At 48.0% G+C, this 25,164-nt stretch overlaps 1 protein-coding gene across 3 annotated transcripts in view; it reads right to left on the bottom strand.

The window, feature by feature from the left end:
• Window positions 1–4,066: 4,066 nt before the first annotated feature.
• prrg2 (proline rich Gla (G-carboxyglutamic acid) 2) overlaps window positions 4,067–25,164 on the bottom strand; it is a 35,457-nt gene continuing 14,359 nt past the window's right edge. For all 3 annotated transcript variants that reach the window (XM_073033933.1, XM_073033935.1, XM_073033936.1), the window contains exons 2-7: window positions 18,418–18,563; window positions 17,323–17,486; window positions 13,706–13,745; window positions 9,613–9,742; window positions 9,131–9,301; window positions 4,067–6,313 (exon numbers count right to left, since the gene is read on the bottom strand). In XM_073033933.1, the coding sequence (XP_072890034.1) occupies window positions 6,283–6,313; window positions 9,131–9,301; window positions 9,613–9,742; window positions 13,706–13,745; window positions 17,323–17,486; window positions 18,418–18,526 (645 nt within the window). In that variant the 5' untranslated portion in view covers window positions 18,527–18,563 and the 3' untranslated portion in view covers window positions 4,067–6,282. The remainder of the gene's footprint in view (window positions 6,314–9,130; window positions 9,302–9,612; window positions 9,743–13,705; window positions 13,746–17,322; window positions 17,487–18,417; window positions 18,564–25,164) is intronic.

The raw sequence follows: 25,164 nt of genomic DNA, 5'->3' as shown, positions 1-25,164 counted from the left end.
ACCTAGGCGACTTCCATCCTAATGTCCTTCGATTGCCCCTCAGTTCTGGGGCCACTAGGCAGTCAGTGCCGGCATTGTTGCCGATGTCTCAGAAACAAGTAAAACCCAAATTCACACCAACTTCTGGTCACATCAGCAGTACGAACAACCAAGAGGGGTAAACCGACTCTATTTTGCTGCTTTCGAGCAGTCTTCATATCAGTAGAGGGAATTAGGAGATCTCACTGAGAAATCTGCTCAGAAGTCATATGTGGGGGTTTTGGGGGGGGGGGGTCACTGCCTTTTAATGCTGCTTGTGCGTGGGAGGGGGCTTTGGGGTTCTAATGTTTTAACTGGCATTCATTCTTTGGGGCATTCTTCTGTTTTCGTGGATGTTTGCGAAGAAAAAGAATTTCAGGATGTATATTGTATACATTTTTCTGACATTAAATGTACCTATTCATGTTAACCCAAAGCCTGCAATAGGAATAATTATTAAAGAGTCTACGGAACAAGGAACTCTATTGCAAGCCAGTTTATTACAATGGAGTTATTATATAATTATGTTAATCTATGTAAAATATTAACATCCAATACAAGGCACAGTGACTCAGTATTTCCCTGTCTGAGAGAAAGATTAACACAGGAGTTTTTCTTTACACAACACCAATCACTCACCCCCCCACCCCCACCCCAATCCCTTTCCTCTTCTCCAAGTGTCAACTTTGAAGGCACAAAAAAAAAATCACCTCAAACACGAGAGATGCTGGAAATCCAGAGAATAAACAGTCGACGTTTCGGGCCAAGACCCTTCATCAGGACTGGAAAGGAAGGGGAAGGAGTACAAGCTGGCAGGTGGTAGGTGAGACCAGGTGAGGGGGAAGGTTGGTGGGGGGGGGGGGTGGGAGGGGATGAAGTAAGAAGCTGGGAGGTGATAGGTGGAAGAATTAAAAGGCTAAAAGAGGAATCTGATAAGAGAGGAGAGTGGACCAAGGGTGAAATGGAACGATGAGGGGACCCAGAGGGAAATGATGAGTAGGTGAGAAAAGAAAGGGTGAGAGGAGGACCAGAAGGCCAGGGAGGCTGGAGAAATTACTGGAAGTTCAATAAATCGATGTTAATGCCATCAGGTTGGAGGCTACCCAGACAGAATATGAAATGTTGCTGCTCCAACCGGAGTGTGGCTTCATCGTGGCAATGGAGGAAATCATGGACTGGCATGTCAGAATGGGAATAGGAAGTGGAATTAAAATGGGGTGGTGGAAGGGGCGGAGATTCACTGGGAAAGTTCACCTTTTGTGGGGGATGCAGCGAAGCGGCTCCACGAGAAACCCGTCTGTGGAGTCTACCGATCAGACTGGCCCACACAATCCCCAGCTGGAAGGTCAGTTAACACTGCTGTCACATTGGTCTCGTGTCCTTAGCTCTGGGTACGTCAGCGAGGAGACCCACCCACCCCCTCCCCAATAGTTATGGGTGGAGATGTCACGCACTCTGTTGTATGCACTTCCTCATCCACCTCTCAAAAGTCCGATGGATATTATCAGAAAGATTTTAAAGATAAAGATTTATTTGTCTCATATACATCGAAACACAAGACTGAGGTGCATGGCTTGCGTTACAAAAACTGCGCCGGGGGAGTCCGAAAGTGTCACCGGCATGTCGTGTTATAGTGCACTAAACGGAACTCGTGACTTTGGAACGTGGGGGGAAACCGGAGCACCCGGAGGAAGACTTTGCGGTCGGGGGAGTACACACAAACTCCTTCCAGACAACCAGGAGTCAACTGCGACTGATGGTTCCTGGCGTTGTAATGGCTGAAGATTATTGACAATGGATGGGGTCACCCGTCTTGTAAAGTCACTGTGCAGAAGGAGGCAATGGAAAACCACTTTTGTAGAAAAAAATTTGCCAAGAACAGTGGTGGTCTTGGAAAGACCATGATCGCCCACGCCATAGGACGCGGCATAGTGATGATGATAAATTTATTATAACCCGGCTTTCCCTGAAACCAGTCAAGGCCTCGCTGCCAAATACTGGATTGATAAGGTGCTTAGAGGGAGTGTGTGTGGGTGGGGGTGGTTGTAGGAGGCGGCTTGAGGTGGGGAGGACCCCAGTTCACCTTGCTTCTGTTCTCCTACATTGTGAGCCCAAATGCTTCAGTGGCTGCCCCCAGTTTAATGATGTCCTCAGCAACGATGGCAGTGAGGGTCAGAGAACAGGGAACCGGGCCATTCAGCCCATCAAATCCATGCATGTCGATCACCAACCTCCTACGATCATGCGGATAGCCAGAGGTTTTCCCCAGGGCTGAAATGGCTAACACGAGGAAGCAAGGTTTTAAGGTGCTTGGAAGCAGGTACAAGGGGGATGTCAGAGGTAAGTTTTTCACACAGAGAGTGGTGGGTGCGTGGAATGCACTGCCGGTGACGGTGGTGGAGGCGGATACAATAGGGTCTCTTAAGAGACTCTTAGATAGATACATGAAGCTTAGAAAAATAGAGGGCTATGCGGTACTGCAGTTTCTCGAGTTGGTTACATGGTCGGCACAACATTGTGCGCTGATGGGCCTGTAATGAACTGTAGATCTTCTATGTTCTATGATTTACACTGATCTCATTTTATTCTCTCCACTTTCCCCCAACTCCTAACTCCACAGATTTTACCCTCCCCCCCTGCCCTAGATGCACTTTACTGTCCTCAATGAATCAGCCAACTGACCAGAGCAGCTGACGAAACCCCATGCACATTCCGCACGGAACAACAGACACGGGAGGTCAAGATTGAACCCAGGTCTCTGGAGCAGGGGCAGTGGATTTACCCACTGTTCCTCCCTAACGGAAACTATTTCAGAAACGCCCGATCTCATTTCCTTCAAACAATGGGCCACCCAACACTCCAATCGGCAATGCAACTCGAGGGGCGGCTGTCCAGCAGAGGTGGGAACAACAGGTTGTGAAGCAGTCTTTGTTTTAGGGACTTGACATCAACGCAGGGACAACAGTACGAATGTGTGGGTGGGGGTTCACAACTACCCATGCCAGGCGGGGAGCCCAGTCTAAAGCATGTTCTGATGAAACACAACACACACGAAATTCTGCAGACGCTGGAAATCCAGAGCAGCACACTCAAAATGGTGGAGGAACTCAGCAGGTCAGGCAGCACCTATGGAATCCTGAGGAAGGGTCTCAGCCCGAAACGTCGACTGTTTATTCATTTCCATAGATGCCGAGCCCTGATAAAATATCGGGGCGTGGATCAGAATGGGCTAATCCTGCTTGAATACTCTATCTGGGATGGATGGCAGTCACACAGCATGTACCGGCCCACCAAGTATGCATCAACTATCAAGAATGTGTCTACACTGATCTCCCCACATTCCCTTGAACTGCCCAGATACTATACCCTCCCCACCCATCCACAAATACTGAGGGCAAACTACAGAAGCCAATCAACCCACCAAAGACCCTCAGGACTTAGGGATGTGGCAGGAAACTGGAGCTCCCCAGGGAAACACGTACTCACAGGGAGAACGTCGGACTCCACATAGACAGTACCCAAGGTCGGGTTTGTACTGGATCTCAGGATCGGCAAGGAAGGGGTACCACTGTGTTCCAGTTTAAGTCCTCACCCGGGTCAGGTTCCAGCTGGGTCAGGTTTTAAGTGCAAGCAAATGAGACTAGCATAGGTGCACATGGTGGTCACAATGGAAGTCGAGGCGCAGCAGTCAGATTTGAGTCTGCAAAGTTCTGTGAGTCCACGAGCTAGGTCGAAGCCCCACTGGAAGTCTGAGAGTCCAAGTCCACTGGAGGATGGAGGCCGACTACCCAGCTTGCGGGTGGGGGGGGTGGAAGAGGGGGAGGGGGGGAAGAGAGAGAGAGAGGGGGGGAGGAGAGAGAGAGAGAGAGAGAGAGAGAGAGAGAGAGGAGAGGGGAGAGGGAGAGGGAGAGGGAGAGGGAGAGGGAGAGGGAGAGGGAGAGGGAGAGGGAGAGGGAGAGGGAGAGGGAGAGGGAGAGGGAGAGGGAGAGGGAGAGGGAGAGGGAGAGGGAGAGGGAGAGGGAGAGGGAGAGGGAGAGGGAGAGGGAGAGGGAGAGGGAGAGGGAGAGAGAGAGAGAGAGCGCGCGAGCGAGCGCATGCGCGCGCACACACACACACCACGGGGCTTGTTTTTCCATTGTTGTTTTGTTGCTTGCTGTGTTCTGTTTCGTTTTGCTGAGCATGGTGGGCGTTATGTTGGTAGCGGAACGTGTGGCGACACTCGCGGGCTGCCCCCAGCACACCGTCAGGTGTGCTGGTTGTTAATGCAAACACCACATTTCACAGTCTGTTTCCATGTACACGTGATAAACAAACTTGTATTAGACTGGCAAGTTGGGCCAAAGTGTCTGCTTCCTGTCAGCATTTGACTAAATGACGTCTACCGGAGTACGATCGTATCCTATGAGGAAGTAATTCTCTTCCAGAGTTACAGGAGTCCACACTCCCAAAACACTGTCCTGTTAAATCAGACCACACCCAATGCCCCTTTTACTCAACACTCAGAGAGATTACCAACCCACAATGTCCCCTCTTCCCACTCATAATTCATCCTCCTCCTCAATACCAAATCCCAGTGTATTTTTCCCTCCTATTTGGATGATTATCCAATTATCCATACAACTCTCCCCCCCCCCTCCCACATCCAACTGCAGCCTATTTTTAGGGGGAAAAAAGCACCCAACGCCCGCCTCATTTCAACGCGAGCACCCAGGATCAGTGGGAATAGATTGGGAAGGGATGAGTGTGGTCACAGGCCAAGGCCCGGACGCCATGGAAACCCTTGAGGTTGCACGCTGCTGTGGTTTCTGGTACAATCTGTAAAGGGGGTTCCTCCTTCCACTGGCTGATAGACTGGATGGTCACAGGATAAGCAGGGATATCCTGATACTGTGTCTGAAACACAGGCTCTCAGCTGAGAATTAAAATCCAGCATCAGAGAAGTTCTGGCAATTTGAATTCTGTCTGCAGGGAATGATCCCATTAAAGCGTGGACTTAACAGAAGCCCTGTGGTAGACACAGGTTTGGGTTGGACTTGCACCCTATTCAACTCTTTCTCAAACAGGTATTGACACAGGAATAAATCTACAAGAAAAATCCAGCCCCTAATTAACACCTCACCCAGGATCTCTAGTGGGGTTAAACCCTCCCCCCTCCCACCTATTCCAAGGGTGTGGTTTCTGCCCCAGGGAGGAGACTGTGAGCAGAAGAGGCAGAGAAGATCAGCTCCCCAGAAATACGCACACATTAGATAGGGGTTAAGAACAATAAGGTTATAGGCCGTCCCAGGGTTACAATTGACTGATGTGGGACATGAGCCTGAACTGGGAGCACCGAGTGGACCTCCCTCACTCCGTGCCAGCAAAGCCAAGCCAGCACCCCTTCTTTGACACCCATCACAACCATCTCTGACACCTTCTCCCATCTGCCCGATTGCGACATCTGACATGGGAACAATTTTTGAAGTACAAACGGTTCTCAGGGACTGAGCCCTGCCGTAATCCAGGGATTGCCTGTATTGGCGAGGTGGACTGTTGGGTCCGTCCGGTGAGGTTTGGAGGATCACCTCCTCAACAGCAGCGAAATGCACACAGCCTCTCCCATCACTGGCACGCCCCCACCCACACAACCCCCTCACCTCAATACCTGCTCAATGGAAGCTCTGTGCAGGACTTCACCATCGACCTATTCATTTATCTCACCTGTCTGCTGCCGAACTGGTGCTGTCATTACAAAAGTTTCACAGGATTCTCTCTCCACCCATTGTTCCACCTCCACCCCTCTCCAAAGTTTCTCGGTGGAACCAGAGTCTATTAAGTTGTCTCTTGCCACGATGGAAGACATCAGACGACCCAAATCAGGCAGAGTGCTCTCAAACATGACCCGAATGTTCCTTAACAGGTGCTTCCCCCGACGACATGAAGAGTAGGGAAAATTGTTCAATCGAAGATCGAATCAGAGGACAGTAATGTTCAGCTTTGAGTGATAATTATTCACAGAACCCAAAGGTTGGAAGTGCTTGCACTGGGGAAAATCCGCAAGAGTTTGCTGGTTCCCGATGATTCTCCGAGAGAAAGGACACACCCCAGGAATCCCAAAGACATTTTCAGGAACTCCCACCCCTTCCCTCAACCTCCCCCCTCCCCCAATCTTGTCTCGTGATTCTTCAAATACTCTCTGGTACCTTTTCCTCTCCACGTTACAGGACTTTTCCAGCGGATGTAAAAAAAAAACATTCAGGAAAAGTTCCAGTGGAATTCCAAGTTTCAGCTGGGTTGTTGCTCCCGCATGGACCCCCTGGAGAGGTGAGAAGACAGGTTAGAGCACGAGGAAATAGGAGAAGAACTCTCAAGCCTCCCTCACCATTCAATTTGCTCATGGCTGATCTAGCCCAACCCTCAACCTTTCTCATACATATTCAAAGACTAAAAGATTAGTAAGTTGAACTGCACCTAATATGAAACTGCACATTTGGAGTACTGCATGGAGTTCTGGTCTTCCATTACAAGAAAGCTGTGAAGGCACTGGACAGGGTTCACCACAATCCTGCCCGGATTAGAGGGCACGAGCTACCCGGAGAGATTGGATAAGCCTGGGTTGTTTTCTCTGGAGTGTTGGAGGCTGAGGGGAGACCTGATAGAGGCTTATAAAATTATGAGAGGCAGAGAGAGGGTAGAGAGAATCTTCTTCTCAGGGTGGAAATGTCTAGTTCGAGCGGGCATGCCTTTAAGTTGAGAGGGGGAAAAGTTCAAAGGAGATGCGTGGGACAAGGTTTAATTAATTTTTTTTTTTTTAAACACACTAAAAGCAGTGGGTGCCTGGGAGGGGTAGTGGAAGCAGACACAATACAGACATCAAAGTTGTCAGACGCACGTTAGCCAGAATCTTTCTGCCAGGGTAGAAATGCCCAACACCAGAGGACGTGCAATTCAGGTGAGAGGAGAAAGATGTAAAGGGGGTATATGTGGGGCCCAGCACGCGGAGTGGTGGGGGCCTGGAACAGACCGTCAGGGGTAGTGGAGGAAGCAGACATGACAGCATGTTCAGATTTTTTAAACAGGCACGTGAATGAACGGATACGCATCATCTTCAGGCAGACTGAATTAATTCAGTATTGTGTCCAGCGCAGATATTGTGGGCTGAAGGGCCTCTTTCTCTACTGTTCTATGTTCCAAGCTCCCTTCAGTCTTGTGAGCTTTCAAGGATTTATCCATTCGGTTCCTCATGACGTAGCCTTCACTCCCCTCCAGGGTAGGCAAGGACAAGGCCACCTTAACTTCCACCTCAGGACAAAATGGAGGAGCTCTCTTGATGACCAACCTGCAAATATCAGTATGCTACGGGAGCCACGGTAACGTAGCTGTTAGCACCACGCCATTGTGGCGCAGGGCGTCTGTAAGGAGTCTGTACATTCCTCCCCACAGGTTTCCTCCGAGTGCCCAGGTTTCCTCCCACGGTACCAGTTAGTTGGTTAATTGCTCATTGTAAACTGTCCCGTGATTAGGCTAGGTTGAAACTGAGGGATTGCTGGGCGGCAGAGCCGGAAAGGCCTATTCCGTACTAAATCTCTAAATAAAATAATATAAAAACAAACAACAGTTTGGTGGGTAGAAAGTGGGAGCTAGGTTAATGTACAGAGTTGCTCAGCCTCCTTATTAATCAATGCAAAGATTTCTCAACCTTACCATCTAAACGAAAAAGATGAGAGATTATTAGCTTTGTCACATGTACATCAACACATACAGTGAAATGCGCCGTTTGCATCAATGACCAACACAGTCCAAGGATGTGCTGGGGGCAGCCGGCAAGCATCGCCACACTTCCACTGCCCACAACTTACTAACCCTAACTGTACGACTTTGGAATGTGGGAGGAAACCAGAGCACCCAGAGGAAACCCACGTGGTCACAGGGAGAGCGTACAAACTCCTTACAGACAGCGGCAGGAATTGTACCCTGTTCGCCGAAGTTGTAAAGCATCACACCAACTCCCATGTGGATTTTTGGGATTGAGTTCCCATCATTTCCTACTCCCTCTCCCACACTGGACAATCCATCGTTGGTCAACGGCCCCACCCTCCCAGTACCAGCAGCACAGCTGACTTCAGCCAACCAGTGATCTCCGGAGTTCAGACCTATGGTCATCGCCATGGCAATTATGAATCTGATTGGACACTGAACCCAGACCCTTTAGGAAGCTTGCAACCTCCAAATAATGACTGAAGGTCCATTGAGTTATAGATCGATACAGCACAATAACAGGCCCTTCAGCCCAATTCATCCATGCTGACCATTATGCCTGTCTAAGCCACACTGCACATTTAGATGGGAGATGTAACAAAGATTTTATACTCCTCATGTATGTGAAGGATGTAAGAAATGAAATCAATTCAATTCAATTCTCTGGTGAAAAAGGTTAAATATATTCACTTTATCTCTGCTCCTCTGTGATTTTATACTCCTCAGTCAGATCATCCCTTACTCTCCTACACACTAAGGGATAAAGTCCCAGCCTGTCCAATCTCTCCCTATAAGTCAGGCCTTCTAGACCTGGCAACAACCTTGTAAACCTTCTTTGCATTCTTTCCAGTAATGACACCTTTGTTATAACAGGGTGACCAAAACTGTACACAATACTCCAGTTGTGGCCTCACCAACGTCTTGTACAACTAGAAAATTCATAGAATGGCAAAAGAGAAACTCTGTTTAATTTTATTTTCTTCGTGCAGATTGCTTATTAAAATATCTGAGACGGGAATCAAAAATGTTTGATTGACAATCACAATAATATTCTCCACATGAGTAATAAACAATTCACTGTGTGCGCTGCTCTGGATTTTTAGCATCTGCAGAATCTCCTGTGAACAATTCACTCACTTCCTGATTGCCCGTGGGAAGGGCATGTTAATTGGCACGTTGAGTAACCAATAGTGGGAGGTGGGGGGGGGGGGGGGCAGAAGGGTCATGTGACACTTCTGGAAATGTCCACCACAGAGCTGGCTATCCAATCACTGCGCCTTTAGTCACCAGGGAGTGAGGAGTCGTGTGGATTCTCCTAGCTGTACAAAACTTAGTTCAAATCAATGATGGCTTTAAAACAAGTGACTGTACAGACCCAGCATACGGAGGGGGTGGGGCATCGTAATGGCCCGATCTCCTCAGAGCCTCCTCGTAGGAAGGAAGACCAGGAGCACTGGCCTCCAGGGTGTTCAGGGGCAGCTCCTCGCTCGGTCTCGGGGCTGGTTGGCTGGCCACGTTTGCGACTTGCCCGTGGTACTCTGGAGGTCTGGCAGAGAAAAAAGCAAGGTGTTAGAAATAATGCAGCAGTGGTCGAGGATATTCTGCCCCTTAGTCACACTTCCTTTCGTGTTTCACCCCCTTCCACCCACGAGAGCAGGGGTGGAGGGGTGCAGATACATTCAGAAAAGTCAGCCACATAATTATTTCCACCAGGCACACAGATCAGACGTTATTTAACTGAAAAGGTCTCACCCCACGCTGATCCCACCCGTCTCAAACCTTTCAAACGCACAATGTTTTTAATCGAGCCCACTCTCGCTCTGGTGGGGGGGGGGGGGCTTGACGTCTGACACCAACCTCTCACTCCGCTTCCCACTCTGCTTGCAGAAGTAGACCACCAGGAGTCCAATCAGGATGAGGAGGACGAAGGCAGCGATAAGGCCTGCCACCAAGCCGGCGACGTCAAACTTGTGTGCAGTGGGGCCTCCTAAAGTGTTGGCAAGAGTTACCAGAGAGTTACAGTGGGAAACAGCTCCACTGGCCCATCAAACTTCAAACCATGCCACCCATTAATCTCCCAGCTACCCTATTCCCATTTTAATTCTTCCCACATCCCAATCAAATATCTCTGAGGGCCAAACCTGGTCGTAATATATTGATGCCGCTTTAAAGGCAAGACCGCGGCTACGTTTCATTAGGAGTTTGAGGAGAAAACTTCTATGGATGTACGATGGAGAGCTTTCTGACTGGCTGCATCACCGTCTGGTATGGGGCGGAGGGGGAGGAGAGGGCGACTGCACAGTTGCAGAAAGTTGTAGAGTTAATCAGCTCCATCTTGGGTACTAGCCTCCACAGTATCCAAGACATCTTCAAGGAGCGGTGCCTCAGAAAGGCGGCTTCCATCATTAAGGACCCCCACCACCCAGGACATGCCTTCATCTCATTGTTATCGTCAGGAAGGAGGTACAGAAGCCTGAAGACACACTCTCAGTGACTCAGGAACAGATTCTTCCCCTCTGCCATCAGATTCCTAAATGGACATTGAACCCATAACATTACCTCACAACTTTTTTAAAAAAATGTAATTTCTGTTTTTGCACTACTCATTTTAAATTAACTATTTAATATACATATATAATTACTGTAATTCCACTTTTTTTCCTATATTTATCAAGTATTGCATCAGTATTTACCAAGGAAATGAACCAGGAGATCAGTGCCTAGTGTACAAATAGTTTAGGATGTTTACAGGTCAAAGAGAAGGAAGTGTCGGGCAGTGAGTATTAAGGTGGACAAGTCCCAAGGGCCTGATGGGATTTACCTCAGGTTATTGAAAGAGGCCAGAGTCGAGATTGCTGGGCCCTTGACCAGTATCTTCATGTCCTCTCTAGCAACAGGTGAGGTTCCGGAGGACTGGTGAGTGGCTGTACCTCTATTCAAGAAGGAAACGAGGGAAAATCCTGGAAACTACAGACTGGTGAGTCTCACATCAGTTGTAGGGAAATTGCCGGAGAAAATTCTTAGGGATAGGATACACGAGCATTTGGAAACACATTAGGGAGAGCAGCACGGGTTTGTGTGTGGCAGGTTGTGTCTTACCAACTTGAATGAGTTTTTGACACGGTGGCGAGAGAGACTGATGAGGGTCGGGCGGTGATTGGTGTCTACATGGCATTTGACAAAGTCCCTCATAGAAGGCTAATCCAGAAGATTAAGGTGCAAGGGGTCCGCGCATCTTGGCTGTTTGGATTCAGAACTGGCTTGCACACAAAAGGGTAGTGGTTGAAGGGATTTATTTGAGCTGGAGGTCTGTGACTAGTGATGTTCCACAGGGATCTGTGCTGAGACCTCTGCTGTTTATGATGTATATAAATGACATGGATGAAAATGTAGATGGGTGATTTAGTAAATTTGCAGTTGATACCAAGATTGGTGGAGTTGTGGACAGCGTAGAAGACTGGCAAAGAATAGTGTGATATAGATCAGTTGCAGAAAAGGGCTGAGAAATGGCAGGTGGAGTTTAACCCAGATAAATGAGAGGTGTTGCATCTCAGTAGAACAAATGCAAGGAGACAGTATACATTTATGGTCAAGGTCCTCAACAGTGTTGGTGAGCAGAGAGATCTTGAGGTCCAAGTTCATAGCTCCTTGAAAATGGCTACCCAGGTCGATAAGGTGGTTAAGAAGGCTTATGGATCAGTTGATTTTATTAGTCAAGCCACTGAGTTCAAAAGTCAGGAGGTTATGTTGCAACTTTATAAACTCTGGTTAGGCCACCTCTGGAGTATTGCGTACAGTTCTGGGCACCCAGTACAGTGGAGGCTTTGGAGATGGTGCAGAAGAGGTTTACCAGGATGCTGCCAGGTTGTCACGAGAGGCTGGATAAACTGGGGTTGTTTTCTCTGGAGCGTCAGAGGCGAAGGGGAGATCTGATAGAGGTTTACAAGATTATGAGAGGCATAGATAGAGTGGACAGAGAATATCATTTCCCAGGGTTGAAATATCTAATACCGGAGGGCATGCATTTAAGGTGAGGGGGGTAAGTTCAAGGGGGATTGAGGAGTAAGGTTTTTACTCAGAGTGGCGGATGCCTGGACTGCGCTGCCTGGTATGGTGGTAGTGGCAAATATATCAGAGGCTTTTAAGAGACGTTTGGATAGGCACATGGATGTAAGGAAACTGGAGGGATATGGAGATTGTGCAGGTAGGAGGGATTAGTGTTTGGGTGTTATTGATTTGCTTTTTAGCTGGTTCAGCACAACATTGTGGGCCGAATGGCCTGTTCGTGTGCTGTTCCTGTGTTCTATATTCTCTGCCCTAAAGAGGGGACCCCAGAGGAGGTGACAGGCAGGTGAGAAGAGGCAAGAGGCTAGAGTGGGGAATAGGAGAGAAGAGCGATTTTTTATTAATCTGGAAGGAGAAATCGATGTTCACGCCATCAAGTTGGAGGATACCCAGACACAATATGAGGTATTGCTCCTTCACCACGAGGGTGGCCTCACTGTGGGAGCAAAGGCAGCCATGGATCAACATGTCAGAATGTGCATAGGAATCAGAATTAAAATGACATTCAGCTTTTGGTGGCCGATGGAGAGGAGGTGCTCGATAAAGCAGTTCCCCAATTTAGGGCAGGTTTCACCAATGTAGAAGAGGCCACATCGGGAGCGCCGGACACAACAGATTCACAGGTGAAGTGTTGCTTCACCTGGAAGGACTGTTTGGGGCCCTGAATGGGGGTGAGGGAGGTGGTGTATGGGCATGTGGTCGTACCTTGGCCGCTTGCAGGGATAAGTGCCGGGAGGGAGGCTAGTTGGAAGAAATGAATGGACAAGGGAATCACAAAGGGATGATCCCTGCAGAAGGCAGAGAGTTTGGGGGAGGTAGTGGGGTCCCATTGAAGATGGCAGAAGTTGTGGAGTATGATGTGTTGGATGCAGAGGCTCTTGAGGTGGGAGGTGAGGACAGGAGTGACTCCATCCCTGTGAAGGCAGTGGGAAGAATCACAATCTGCACTGCTTTTGAACGTGGGAGGAAGCTGGCGTACCTGGAAGAAACCCATGCGGTCACAGGGAAAACATGCAAATTCCTTACAGACAGCAGTGGGAACGGAACCCCAAATGCCAGCACTGTGAAGCACAATGCTAACTGCTTTGGTTCCGTAGCTAAACCAGGGCGACCAAAACTGAACGCGATATTCCAAACGCAGCCTCACCGACGTCCTGGACTGCAACATCCCAACTTCGAGACTCAGTTCCCTTACTGATGAAGGCCTTCACCACCCTGTCTGTCTGTAACTCCACTTGTATTCGGCATCGAATCACAGGCGACAAATGGCAGAAGAGTGTACAGAATTATGGGAAGGTTAAGGCAAGATGGAGGCCACTCCACACAGAGGCTGCTCAGAGGTGTACGGAATGATTGGAGGCATCGATAGAGTGGACAGCCAGAGACCTGCACTCGGGGCAGAAATAGCTAATAGATTTAAGGTGATTGGAGGATAGTATGGGGGGGGGGGGGAAAGAATGTCAGAGGTATGCTTTTTTTTTAAAAACATAGAGAAAAATGGGTGCGTGGAATATCCCGCCAAGGGTGGTGGTAGAGGCAGATACCTTAAGGGTGTTTAAGAAGCTTTTAGACGGGCACATGGATGAAAGAAAAATAGAGGGCTACGTAGGAGGCAAGGGTTAGATTGATCTTAAAATAGGTTAAATAGGTTAAAACATTGTGGGCCAAAGGGCCTATACTGTTCTACGTTCTGAAACTCCTGAAAAGTGAATGGAAGGCCTCAGAGGACGGACGTCCTCTGGAAAAACCACGGGGATCTACAAAGTCTCAGAATTTGGTCAGAGGGGCAAGACGCCTGTCCCGGCAGGGGAAATGTTCACATTGAATGGTGCGTTCACAGCCTCAGTAGCTTTACACCGAAATCAGGCACTAGGTGGTCACTTACCCGGCTTCTGGTTCTGCTTGTAGTTTTTCCAGAACTGAAGCTGGAGGAAAGAAACACACACACACACACACAAACAGAATTACTTGGAATCATAAAACATAACCGAGGTTAGAGCTAGATAGAGTAGGAGTTGGATTTAGATTTATCACATGTACATCGGAGCATACAGTGAAATGCGCCATTTGTGTTAACGACCAACACTGCCCAGGTGTCACCAAACATTCCAGCACCAACATAGCATTCCCCCAATGTTCAGCAGAACAGCAGCATGCGAGGGGTGGGGAAAGACTCTTTCCCCACCCCTCACATACACAGACATATCCAACCATAGGATGGTCTGCTTCTGGGTCTCCATCCTCCTCATTCAAATGATTTTGAGAACCTGGAAAACCCAGTTCCTGTCTCCCACTTGCAATTAATGTGGGAAAGATCAACAACTGTCTGTCTCCACCACAGGAAAAGCCCATAGCAACTAGTGTAGATTTAAAAAAAAAATCACATTCTAAATCTAATACATCTTCAATAACACTGGACAACAAAGATTTTGCTTCCTGAATACTTTGGGTGTACCTTATGGATTTTGGGTTGATCATGAAAAAAGCCATGAAATTTCCCTATCATGCACCATTTTTCTTCAAAATCACCTATATTTATATTTCAATTCACAATTCAAGTCAGAATAACTGATGCCACGATTAAGGAAGGCATTTTTGTTGGTGCACAAATCTAACAGGTCATCAGTGACAGTCAATTCAAAGAACTTCTAGAGGGACCAGAGACAATCACATGGAAGGCAATCAAGGCTGTTGTTTGAAATTTTCTTGGCAACTACGGACCACCAGACTACGTGCAGCTGGTTGACAACTTGCGTCAAGCACACAAAACCATGAAGTGCAACATGCCACTGAAGATTCATTTTCTGCATTCCCACTTAGACCTCTTCCCTGCAAATCTTGGTGCTGTCAGAAAGGTTTCACCAGGACATAGTGGTCATGGAGAAATGGTATCAGGGCAATTGGAATCCATCAATGCTGGCTGATTGTTGTTGGACATTTAAGCGAGAAGCCCCAGATACTGAGTACAAACGGGAATCATTAACAGGACGTTTTAGCTTAGTTGAACTATTGCAAATCATCAGCACCGTTGTGCTATTAAACGTGTCAAAATGGTTGTTGTGTCTAGTGTTGTAGTGTACTGGATAATGCTTACTGCTCTCAGCTTCAGCTTCCACCGCTGGCCAACAAAAGGAGAGCTGAATGTGTAAGTCTCTCCCTGCCCCTACACAGCCTCTCCAACAGCAAGCCTCATGTAGTGCCTCCTCGCTGGTGACACATGGAAACTGAACTCCTTTCAGACTCAGGCAGAATGACAGAGGACGGGGAGGAGGTCTGGCCCCGCACACATAGCACACAGGACCACCAGTGTGTGGATGCACCCTGGTGCTCGTGAACCAGATCCCCAGCTACGGGTAAATAGCCCCACTGCCTTGTGGGCAGCCTCGGGAGAGACGAAGGCTACGGGAGTAAACCCAGACAGCAAATCCGGAGTGGAGCCCCTGAGGCGTCTGGGAATCACTGAACATCCTTCCAGCAGCTCCTGCAGCCAAGCTGGTGCCATATACATTGTTTATAAGCTTTCCTGTGGACCACACTGGTGGGGCCAAGAGGGGGATTTTGACAGCTGGGCATCTCAAGGTCTCCGTACCTTCCACCCAGGCTTGTGATGATGATCATCATCACACATTGTCCTTCAAGACAGACAGATGCCAACCAACCATTCAATAAAAGTTAATTTCTTGTTTCTCCAAATTCCTACATGATACAAGTAGTCTGATATTAAATTTGTGTTCAGCTTCAAGCTGTCTATCATAAACAAAAAAAAAATTCTGAGAAAGCAACACTTCAAAAAAAATTTTTTTTTTAAAAATAAAATTGTCCAGTGTAATTGCTGACAAAATGACCCGGAGTAAGAATCCAAACATTGAATGTGTGACAATCAACTGCAATTCATCATCTACCCCTCCTAAAGGCATTATTAAAGTGAAGAAGAAAGCATTTAGCTTATCGACCTTCCTCAGTCTGGACATCCAGCTTAGGAGTACAGACATTATGTTGCAGTTGACCTCGCTGGGAGTACTGTGTCCAGTTCTGGTCTCCCTCTTATAGGAAAGAGGTGTCACCCAGCTAGAGAGTGCAGAAGAGATTTGAGGGCCTGAGTTACAGGGAGAGGTTGTCCAATCTGGTCTCTATTCCTTGGAGCATAGAACCATAAGGGGTCACCTCATTGAAGCTTTAAAAAGTGGGTGTGGGGGGGGAGGTCTGGATGGGGTAGACAGTCATAGATTTTTCCCCAGGGCAGGGGTGTCCAAAACCAAAGGGCACTGATACAAGATAAAAGTTAGAAAAGATTGGAGATGCAACTTCTTTACAGAGTGATGCAGCGAGCACTTGCAGCAAGGTGGCAGAGGAAGTGACCAAGTTAGTTACAACTTTTGAGACATTTGGATAGTTGCATGGAGGGGAAAGGGCTTGGAAGACTATGGGCCGAAAGCGGGAAATCGGGATGAAGGAGGAATGGCAGAGGCTACATTTCAGTAAGAGCTTTGAGGAGATTTAGTATGTTGTGGGAGGAGTTTTGTGATGGACACTGAGGTGGATCGAGGGCATTTTCCAACATTGTATTTCACTTACCACTTTCTTGCCCATTCTCCTAATCTGTCCTTCTGCAGCCTTCCTGTTTCCTCAACACCACCTGCCCCTCCACCAATCTTCGTATCATCTGCCAACTTGGCAACAAAGCCATCCATTCCATCATCTAAATCATTTATATACAGCATAAAAAGAAGTGGTCCCAATACTGGCCCCTGCAGAACACCACCAGTCACTGGCAGCCAACCAGAAAAGGATCTTTTTATTCCCACTCACTGCCTCCTACCAATCAGTCAATGCTCTAACCATGTTAGTAACTTTCCTGTAATACCATGGGCTCTTAACTTGGTAAGCAGCCTCATGTGTGGCACCTTGTCAAAGGCCTTCTCCCTGTAACCGTTGCCACCCTAATAATCAAGAACCTATTAATCTCCACTTTAAATACATCTTCCAGAGCCATCTATGGCAATGAATTCCATCAATCCACCATCCTCTGACTACAGAAATCGCTCCTCACCTCTGTTCTACAGTGTCGTCCTTCTATTCTGAGGCTGTGTCCTCTGGTCCTAGACTCTCACACTATTGACAACATCCTCTGCACATCCACTCTATCTCAGCCTGTTTCAATGAGATACCCCGTTATTCTTCTAAACTTCAGTAAGTACAGGCCCAGAGCCACCAAACGCTCATGTTAACCCTTTCATCCCTGGGATAATCTCATGAACCTCCTCTGGATCCTGCCCAATGCCAGCACAACCTTTCTTAGATAAGGGGCTCAATATTCACAATACCCCAACAGCAGTCACTGCCTTATAAATCCTCAGTATTACAGTTTTGCTTTTATATTCTAGTCCTGTCAAAATGAATGCTTACATTGCATTTGCCTTCCTCACCACCGATTCAGCCTGCATGTTAGCCTTGAAGGTGCCTTACATGCCTGAAAGCAAATCAAACTGGGAGGATCCCTACCGTCGCCTTATCATCCTCGAAGATTTCCCGTGCCTCCTCGTAATTGCACACCTCTTCACGGCATTCACGTTCAATATTTCCTGGAGTTAAGAGCTCAAAATCCCAGCTATTGTAGAGCAGCTTCCGGTTTAAGAAGGTGGCCGCTTCACGTTCATCCATAAACACTAAAAGCAATTTTAAAATGTTTGAATAATCACAACACACATCTGTCCCCACTGTCTCTCCAAAAAAATACTTTCTCTGTTCCTCAATGTGTGTGTCTGTGTCACACCTTCCTCCCCCAGCTCTCTTTCTCAAAAAGAAGAATATGCGCCTGTGCGCCTCAAAATTTATGACCCCATCACTCTTTCAATAAAATTTCTGTCACTTTCTCTCACTTTTCCTTTTCCCTTTCCGACAACCTGTGTAAAGCCCTTAAAAAGAAAAAAAGGTTATAAAGGATTCTACTGGATTCTCAACAGGAACTATCATTCACACACACACATATATATATCAGAACTATATTTAACGTCCTCTACTTTGCTCACGTTTATCAGCAGAAATACTTCCCCTACATGATGGTGGAAGGAGCCGGACTGTAGTCCTTTTCCACTGAGCTCCAGTGCGTCCCTCAGCACATTCCTCTGCAGGCTAGAATGTGCCAGTCAGCAGCTTTCCACCACGGACCTCTCAACGTGCCGGTCGACCAACAAGTTTCGGGCCGACCAAAGAAACTCTGATGATCTTCCATGCCTGTCTGGACGTGTGCCCTTGGGAACAGCCCAGGAGATCGAAGAGACCTCTGATACACAGCCGCTTGGGCACAGAGGGGCTGAGTCAGAGGGGACCCCCCCCCCTCCAGACAACAGGAGATTTAGTGAGTTGTGGGCACGCTATGTTGGCACCAGAAACGCGGGGATACTTGCGGGCTGCTTCCAGCACTAACCTTCATGATCTGTTTTGAGCCAAATGACACATTTCAGTGCAGGCTTCAACGTGTGTGTGAAAAATAAAACTAATCTTTAATCTTTTCCCAATTTATGCCCCATTAGACAGCCTCTCCAACGATGTAGTCTAACCTCTCCGGGAGGCATCTTTACCAGAGAGTCTACCCACCTTTCCGTCCAGCATCTCCTTGATGGGTCAGTGCACGTGCGTCGGTACAGTGAGTACTGGCCAGCAGCCACAACAGAAACACGCCATGCAGGAAGCAGCGGGTGACCATGTTGGCTTGTCGTGGTGCAAAAAAAGCACAACGGAACCTAGAAACAAAAACAAAACTCAGTCATCCCCTGTTGGATACAACTCCTCTCTGTCACCTTTTTAAAAAGTTGCATTTAGAGATACAGCACAGTAACAGGCCCTTCTGGCCTAATGAGCCTGTGCTGGCCAATTACACCCATGTGACTGATTAACCTACGTCTTTGGACGTGGGAGGAAACTAGAGCACCCAGAGGAAACCCATGCAGTCATGGGGAGAAAGTGCAAACAGCAGAATTGAATCCGGGTCAACTATTAAGGCTGATTTATACTTGTGCGTTGCATCTATGCTGTAGGTACCGCGTACCCTACACTGTAGGGTGACGTGCACCTCCCCAAAAAAGTAACTCGCACATCGCGGCAACACAAACCGCAGCAACTGTGATTGGTCGGCTTGGTGGCATCGCATTTCCTCCTACGCATTTCCGGTTGCTTCTTCTCCGCCATGTCTGTACACCGATGCGAAATAGATGAACCAAATCGTCAAATCTACGTGCCGACATGCGAAAACGTTTGAAATACACTTCCTCATCTACGTCTCTCATGAAGAAACACAACATAGTGGCATAGAAACCCCACCGCCAACTAGCGTTTTGGAGCACACCAACACATGTTCACTACGGCGTAGAGCCTACACCCAAGTCAAAATCAGGGCTACGGCGTAGCCCGTACGCACAAGTATAAATCAGCCTTTACTGTAATAACTTTACCCTAACCATGTCACCCCAAAGTTCCTCTCTCAAAGTCTGCAAGGTCAACTGATTCTCTCCTACCTAACCTGACCAATCCACACACCTCTGTTGTGTGTGTGGTGGGGTGGGGGGGGTAAACTCCTAGCAGCTGTGTAGCCATCTCTGATTGGATAAATCCTGAAATTTCCAACCTATCACCTTCTAGCCATCCTCCTGTGTGACAGCGGGAGAAGGGACAGCACTTCTCAGCGAGAGCAAGATTGAAAGGCCTAGATAGAGTGGACGCACAGAAGACATTTCCAATAGGGAAAGAGTTTAGGACCAGAGGGCACAGCTCAGAATACAAGGACGACCCTTTAGAACAGAGATGAGGAGGAGTTTCTTCAGTCAGCAGGTAGTGAACCAAATGGCCTAATTCTGCTCGTGTCTTATGGCCTGATGTAACAGACAGGAAGTGTTACCTCACCTGGAAGGACTGTCTGGGGCCCTGAATGATGGTGGGAGGGGGTGGGGGAGTGTAAGGGCAGGTGAAGCACTTGTTCCGCTTATAAGGATAAGTGCCAGGAGGGAGTTCAGTGGGAAGGGATGGGGGGAACGAATGGACAAGGGAGTCACATAAGGAGCGATCCCTGTGGAGAGCAGAAAGTGGGGGGGGGGGGGGGGGGGAGGGAAAGATGTGCTTGGTGGTGGGATCCCGTTGGAGATGGCAGAAGTTATGGAGAATATGTTGGACACGGAGGCTGGTGGGGTGCTAGGTGAGGACAAGATATACTTCATCTATGAGTCTGCTGCTGTGATAGATTGTGTCGGGTGCTCCCAGTGTAGCCTTTCTATATATTGGTGAAACCCGACGCAGACTGGGGGACCGTTTTGCTGAACGCCTATGCTCTGTCCGCCAGAGGAAACGGGATCTCCCAGTGGCCACACATTTTAATTCCTTGTCCCATTCCGATATGTCAATCCATGGCCTCCTCTACTGTCGAGATGAAGCTACACTCAGGTTGGAGGAACAACACCTAATATTCTGTCTGGGTAGCCTCCAACCTGATGGCATGAATATTGATGTCTCTAACTTCCATTAATGCCCCTCCTCCCCTTCTTACCCCATCCCTAATTTTTAATTTTTTTTCTCTCTCTGCCCTTCTCACAATCACTCCTTGCCTGCTCTCCATCTTCCTCTGGTGCTCCCCTCCCCCTTTCTTTCTTCCAAGGCCTCCCCCTTCTCCAGCCTTGTATCCCTTTTGCCAATCAACTTCCAACTCTTAGCTTCATCCCTCCCCCCGTCTTCTCCTATCATTTTGGGTCTCCCCCTCCCCCTCTTAAATCTCTTGTTATCTCTTTTTTCCCCGTTAGTCCTGACAAAGGGTCTCGACCCGAAATGTTGACTGTACTTCTTCCTATAGATGCTGTCTGACTTGCTGCGTTCCACCTGCATTTTGTGTGTGTTGCTTGAATTTCCAGCATCTGCAGATTTCCTTGCGTTTGCAGGGATAACACAATCTCATTTCTAGCCCTGATGAAGGATCTTGGCCCGAAATGTTGACTGTTTTTATATTTTATCTAGAGATACAGCAATGGCAACAGGCCCTTCCAGCCCAATAAGTCTGTGCCCAATTATACCCATTGACCAATTAACCTACGTGCCTGTACGTTGTTGAAACGTGGGAGGAAACCGGAGCACCCGGAGTTAACCCACAGGGAGAACGTAGGGAGTCACTTCCTTCTGGGATAATGCTCTGCATTTCTATTATTGCCTTCCATGCATGCTGCTCAACTTTCTGAGTTCCTCTATCGTGTGTCTGTTACGTTTCTAGGACTTCCTGGTCAAGCTCAGAGACCCGCAGCACTTTACAACTCATGGTGATATTGATGTAATTATGGCTATAATAGAACGGGAAGAGAAAGATCACAGACACAGCACCAGGTGATAGGACTAGGACTGCCAGACTGGGTAACAGCTTCTTCCCTCGGGCAGAGCCACCACTGAAGCCTCAACACTAGGACAGCCAACTGTCCACTTGTGCTGCTCACTAATGCAGTTTGAAATTATATTTTATTAACTTATTTGTGGTAATATTTTGTTTTATGTGCTGTGTGTGACACATGTTGTGAATGATATATGACACGACCGTGGTGGGTCTCATCAGCAAGAACGACGAGTCAGCTTACAGAGAGGAGGTGCAGCGGCTAACGGACTGGTGCAGAGCCAACAACCTGTCTCTGAATGTGAACAAAACAAAAGAGATGGTTGTTGACTTCAGGAGGGCACGGTGCGACCACTCCCCGCTGAACATAGACGACTCTTCGGTAGAGATCGTTAAGAGCACCAAATTTCTTGGTGTTCACCTGGCAGAGAATCTCAGCTGGTCCCTCAACACCAGCTCCATAACAAAGAAAGCCCAGCAGCGTCTCTACTTTCTGCGAAGGCTGAGGAAAGTCCATCTCCCACCCCCCCATCCTCATCACATTCTACAGGGGTTGTACTGAGAGCATCCTGAGCAACTGCCTGGTTCAGAAATTTCACCATCTCGGATCACAAGACCCTGCAGCGGATAGTGAGGTCAGCTAAGATCATCGGGGTCTCTCTTCCCGCCATCACAGACATTTACATTACACGCTGCATCCGCAAAGCAAACAGCATTATGAAGGACCCCACGCACCCCTCATACAAACTCTTCTCCCTCCTGCCGTCTGGGAAAAGGCACTGAAACAGTCGGGCTCTCACAACCAGACTATGTAACAGTTTCTTCCCCCAAGCTATCAGACTCCTCAATACCCAGAGCCTGGACTGACACCTTACTGCCCTATTGTCCTGGTTATTATTTATTGTAATGCCTGCACTGTTTTGTGCACTTTATGCAGTCCTGGGTAGGTCTGTAATCTAGTGTAGATTTTTTTCCTGTTTTTTTTTTTGCGTATTTCAGTCTAGTTTTTGTACTGTGTCATGTAACACCATGGTCCTGAAGAAATGTTGTCTCATTTTTACTGTGTACTGTTGATGCACCAACTCTCCGAGACGTGAGGCGAGATAAAGGCTTTTATTGGCTGGAAGAAAGAACAAGCAGCAACTGACCACATACTACATCCTGGAGACTGAGACCAGGGCTCAGGCTCCAATCGCCTTTATACCAGGGTCTGTGGGAGGAGCCACAGGAGCAGTCAGCAGGGGGGCATGTCCAGACAGGTATATGTAGTTCACCACGACTGTACCAGCAGTTACGGTCGAAATGACAATAAAAGTGACTTGACTTTATGGGGGCTCCATAGTCCGGATGAACCTTGATCCGTTTAGTTCTATACATGCACAGTCAGAAGAATAAACTTGAACTTTGTTTTAAGTTATTTTTTAATATAATTTATTTAGAGATATGTCACAGCAACAGGCCCTTCAGCCCAATGATCCTGTGCCGCCCAATTGCACCCATATGACCAATTAACCTACGAACCCTTACATCTTTGGACTGTGGAAGGAAACCCCCACAGTCATGGGCAGAAGGTACAAACTCCTTACTGGCAGCGGTGGGAATTGAACCCAAGTCGCTGGCTTTGTACAGCATTATCCTAACCACTACGCTACCATGCCAAGGGGTGTCAAAATAGACAAGAGAAAATCTGCAGAAGCTAGAAATTCAAGCAACATACACCAACTGCTAGAGGAACTCAGCAGGCCGGGCAGCATCTATGAAAAAAGAGTACAGTCGATGTTACGGGCCGAAACCCTTCATCAGGACTGGAGGGGGAAAAGAAAAAGAGATGAGGAGTCAGAGTTAGAAGGTGGGGGCAGGGGAGGAAGAAACACAAGGTGAAAGGTGAAACCTGGAGGGGCAAAGTAAGGAAGTTGATCGGTGAGAGAGATACAGGGCTGGAGAAGGGGGAATCTGATAGGAGAGGACAGAAGGCTATGGGAGAGAGAAGAGGGGCAGGTAAGGAGATGAGGTGAGGGGGGAAAATGGGAATGCGGAATGGTGGGGGGGGGTATTACCATGAGTTCAAGAAATTGATGTTCGTGCAATCAGGTTGGAGGCTATCCAAATGGAATAGGTATCGTTCCTCCAAACTGAGTGTGGCCTCATCACAACAGTAGAGGAGGCCATGGACTGATACGTTGGAATGGGAATGGGAAGTGGAATTAAAATGAGTGGCCACGGGGAGATCCCGTATTTTCTGACAGATGGAGCAGAAGCGCTCGGTGAAACAGTCCCTCCCAGTCAATAATCGGGTCTCACCAATATACAGAAGGCCTCACCAGAGGCATCAGATACACTATATGACCCCAACAGACTCACAGGTGAAGTGCCACCTAACCCGGAAGGACTGTTTAGGGTCCTGGCTGGTAGTGAGGGAGGAGGTGTAGCACTTGTTCCGCTTGCAAGGATAAGTGTCAGGAGGGAGATCAGTAGGGAGGGATGAATAGACAAGGGAGTCGCGTAGGAAAGCAGAAAGTGGAGGGAGGGAAAGACGTGCTTGGTGGTGGGATAGGTTTGGTTTAATCTGGCATCGTGCCAGACACCGTGGATCAAAGGGCCTGTTTCTGAGGTGCAGTGTTCTACGTTCTTTGAGGACAGGAAACTGCAAAAGAGGAGTAAACTTAGAATTATCTTTGCCAGCAATAAATTACAGCACCAGACACAAGTGTTCAATGGGCTCCCTGAACAGCCGGATCTCTGCTGATACTTCCTTCACTGATACACAGTCAGTGGAATCTAATACCGGGACCACAGATGCAGAATTAAAATTGAAATGCTCCACCACTTCCTTCCTACCAGCACACTCGCTCTGGAGGCCTGCAAACCATTCGCTCACTCCTTTTGCCGCACACTGCACAGTCACACAGAAATTTCTGCCCCGGGCTCCACTTTCAACGCCACACGAAACAGGTGCTCGTGTTGCCAACAGAAAACATGGGACGGCCCCACCTCGGCATTCACGTTGCTCTCGAGAGGGATGGTGAACATCACTGTCAAAGCCAGCATTTATCACCTGCCTCTTATCATCTTTCAGAAAAGGTGTTTGGGGGTGGGGGGGGGGGGGGGTGTGAACTGCCTTCCTGAACCGTCTGGTCAAGTAGACCTTGAGTGATGATGAAACCAAAATGACGCGGGACTCAGATATGGATCGGGGAAACATCTCAAATTCAGTAACAAAACACGGGAACATAGAACAGTACAATACAGGCTATTCGGCCCACAATGTCATGCTGACCTTTTAACCCATCTTAAAATTGACCTAACCCTTCCCTCCAACATCAGCCTCCATTTTTCTAACATCCATGTGCCTATCTAAGAGTTTCTTAAACATCCCTTTCTTAAATGCCTCTATCACCACCCCTGGCAGGGCACTCCATGAACCCACCATTCTCTGTGTAAAAAAATCTTACTTCTGACATACCCCTTATGCTTTCCTCCAATCACCTTAAGATTGTAGGCCTCCATTAGTCTTGATAGACCATGGATTTGCACCTTGGAAAGTTCCCAGGGCACAAGCCCGCAAGGTTTTTTTTAAAAAATGGAAGATCAACAGTTGTCCAAGCTGCAAGTCTCCCCTCTCCACGCCACCAATGTTGTCCAAGGGAAGGGCATTAGGACCCATACAGCTTGGCACCGGTGTTGTCGCAGAGCAATGTGTGGTTAAGTGCCTTGCTCAAGGACACAACACGCAGCCTCAGCCAAGGCTCGAACTAGCGACCTTCAGATCACTAGACGAATGCCTTAACCACTTGGCCATGCGCCAACACACCTTAAGATTATGCCTTTTGAATTAGCTATTTCCACCATGGGGATAAAAAGTTTCTGGCTGTCCACTTGATCTATGCCTCTTATCATCTTGTACACCTTCATCAAGTCATCCCTCATCTTCCTTTCATCTGCCACCTCTTCCTTCACCACTTTCCCATAATCATTTCTACCACCTT

This window comes from Hemitrygon akajei, chromosome 31 (assembly GCF_048418815.1).
Source record: "Hemitrygon akajei chromosome 31, sHemAka1.3, whole genome shotgun sequence".
NCBI classification, from domain to species: domain Eukaryota; kingdom Metazoa; phylum Chordata; class Chondrichthyes; order Myliobatiformes; family Dasyatidae; genus Hemitrygon; species Hemitrygon akajei.
The sequence above is the reverse complement of the archived record's forward strand: the minus strand, read 5'-3'. Positions and strand labels throughout refer to the sequence as shown.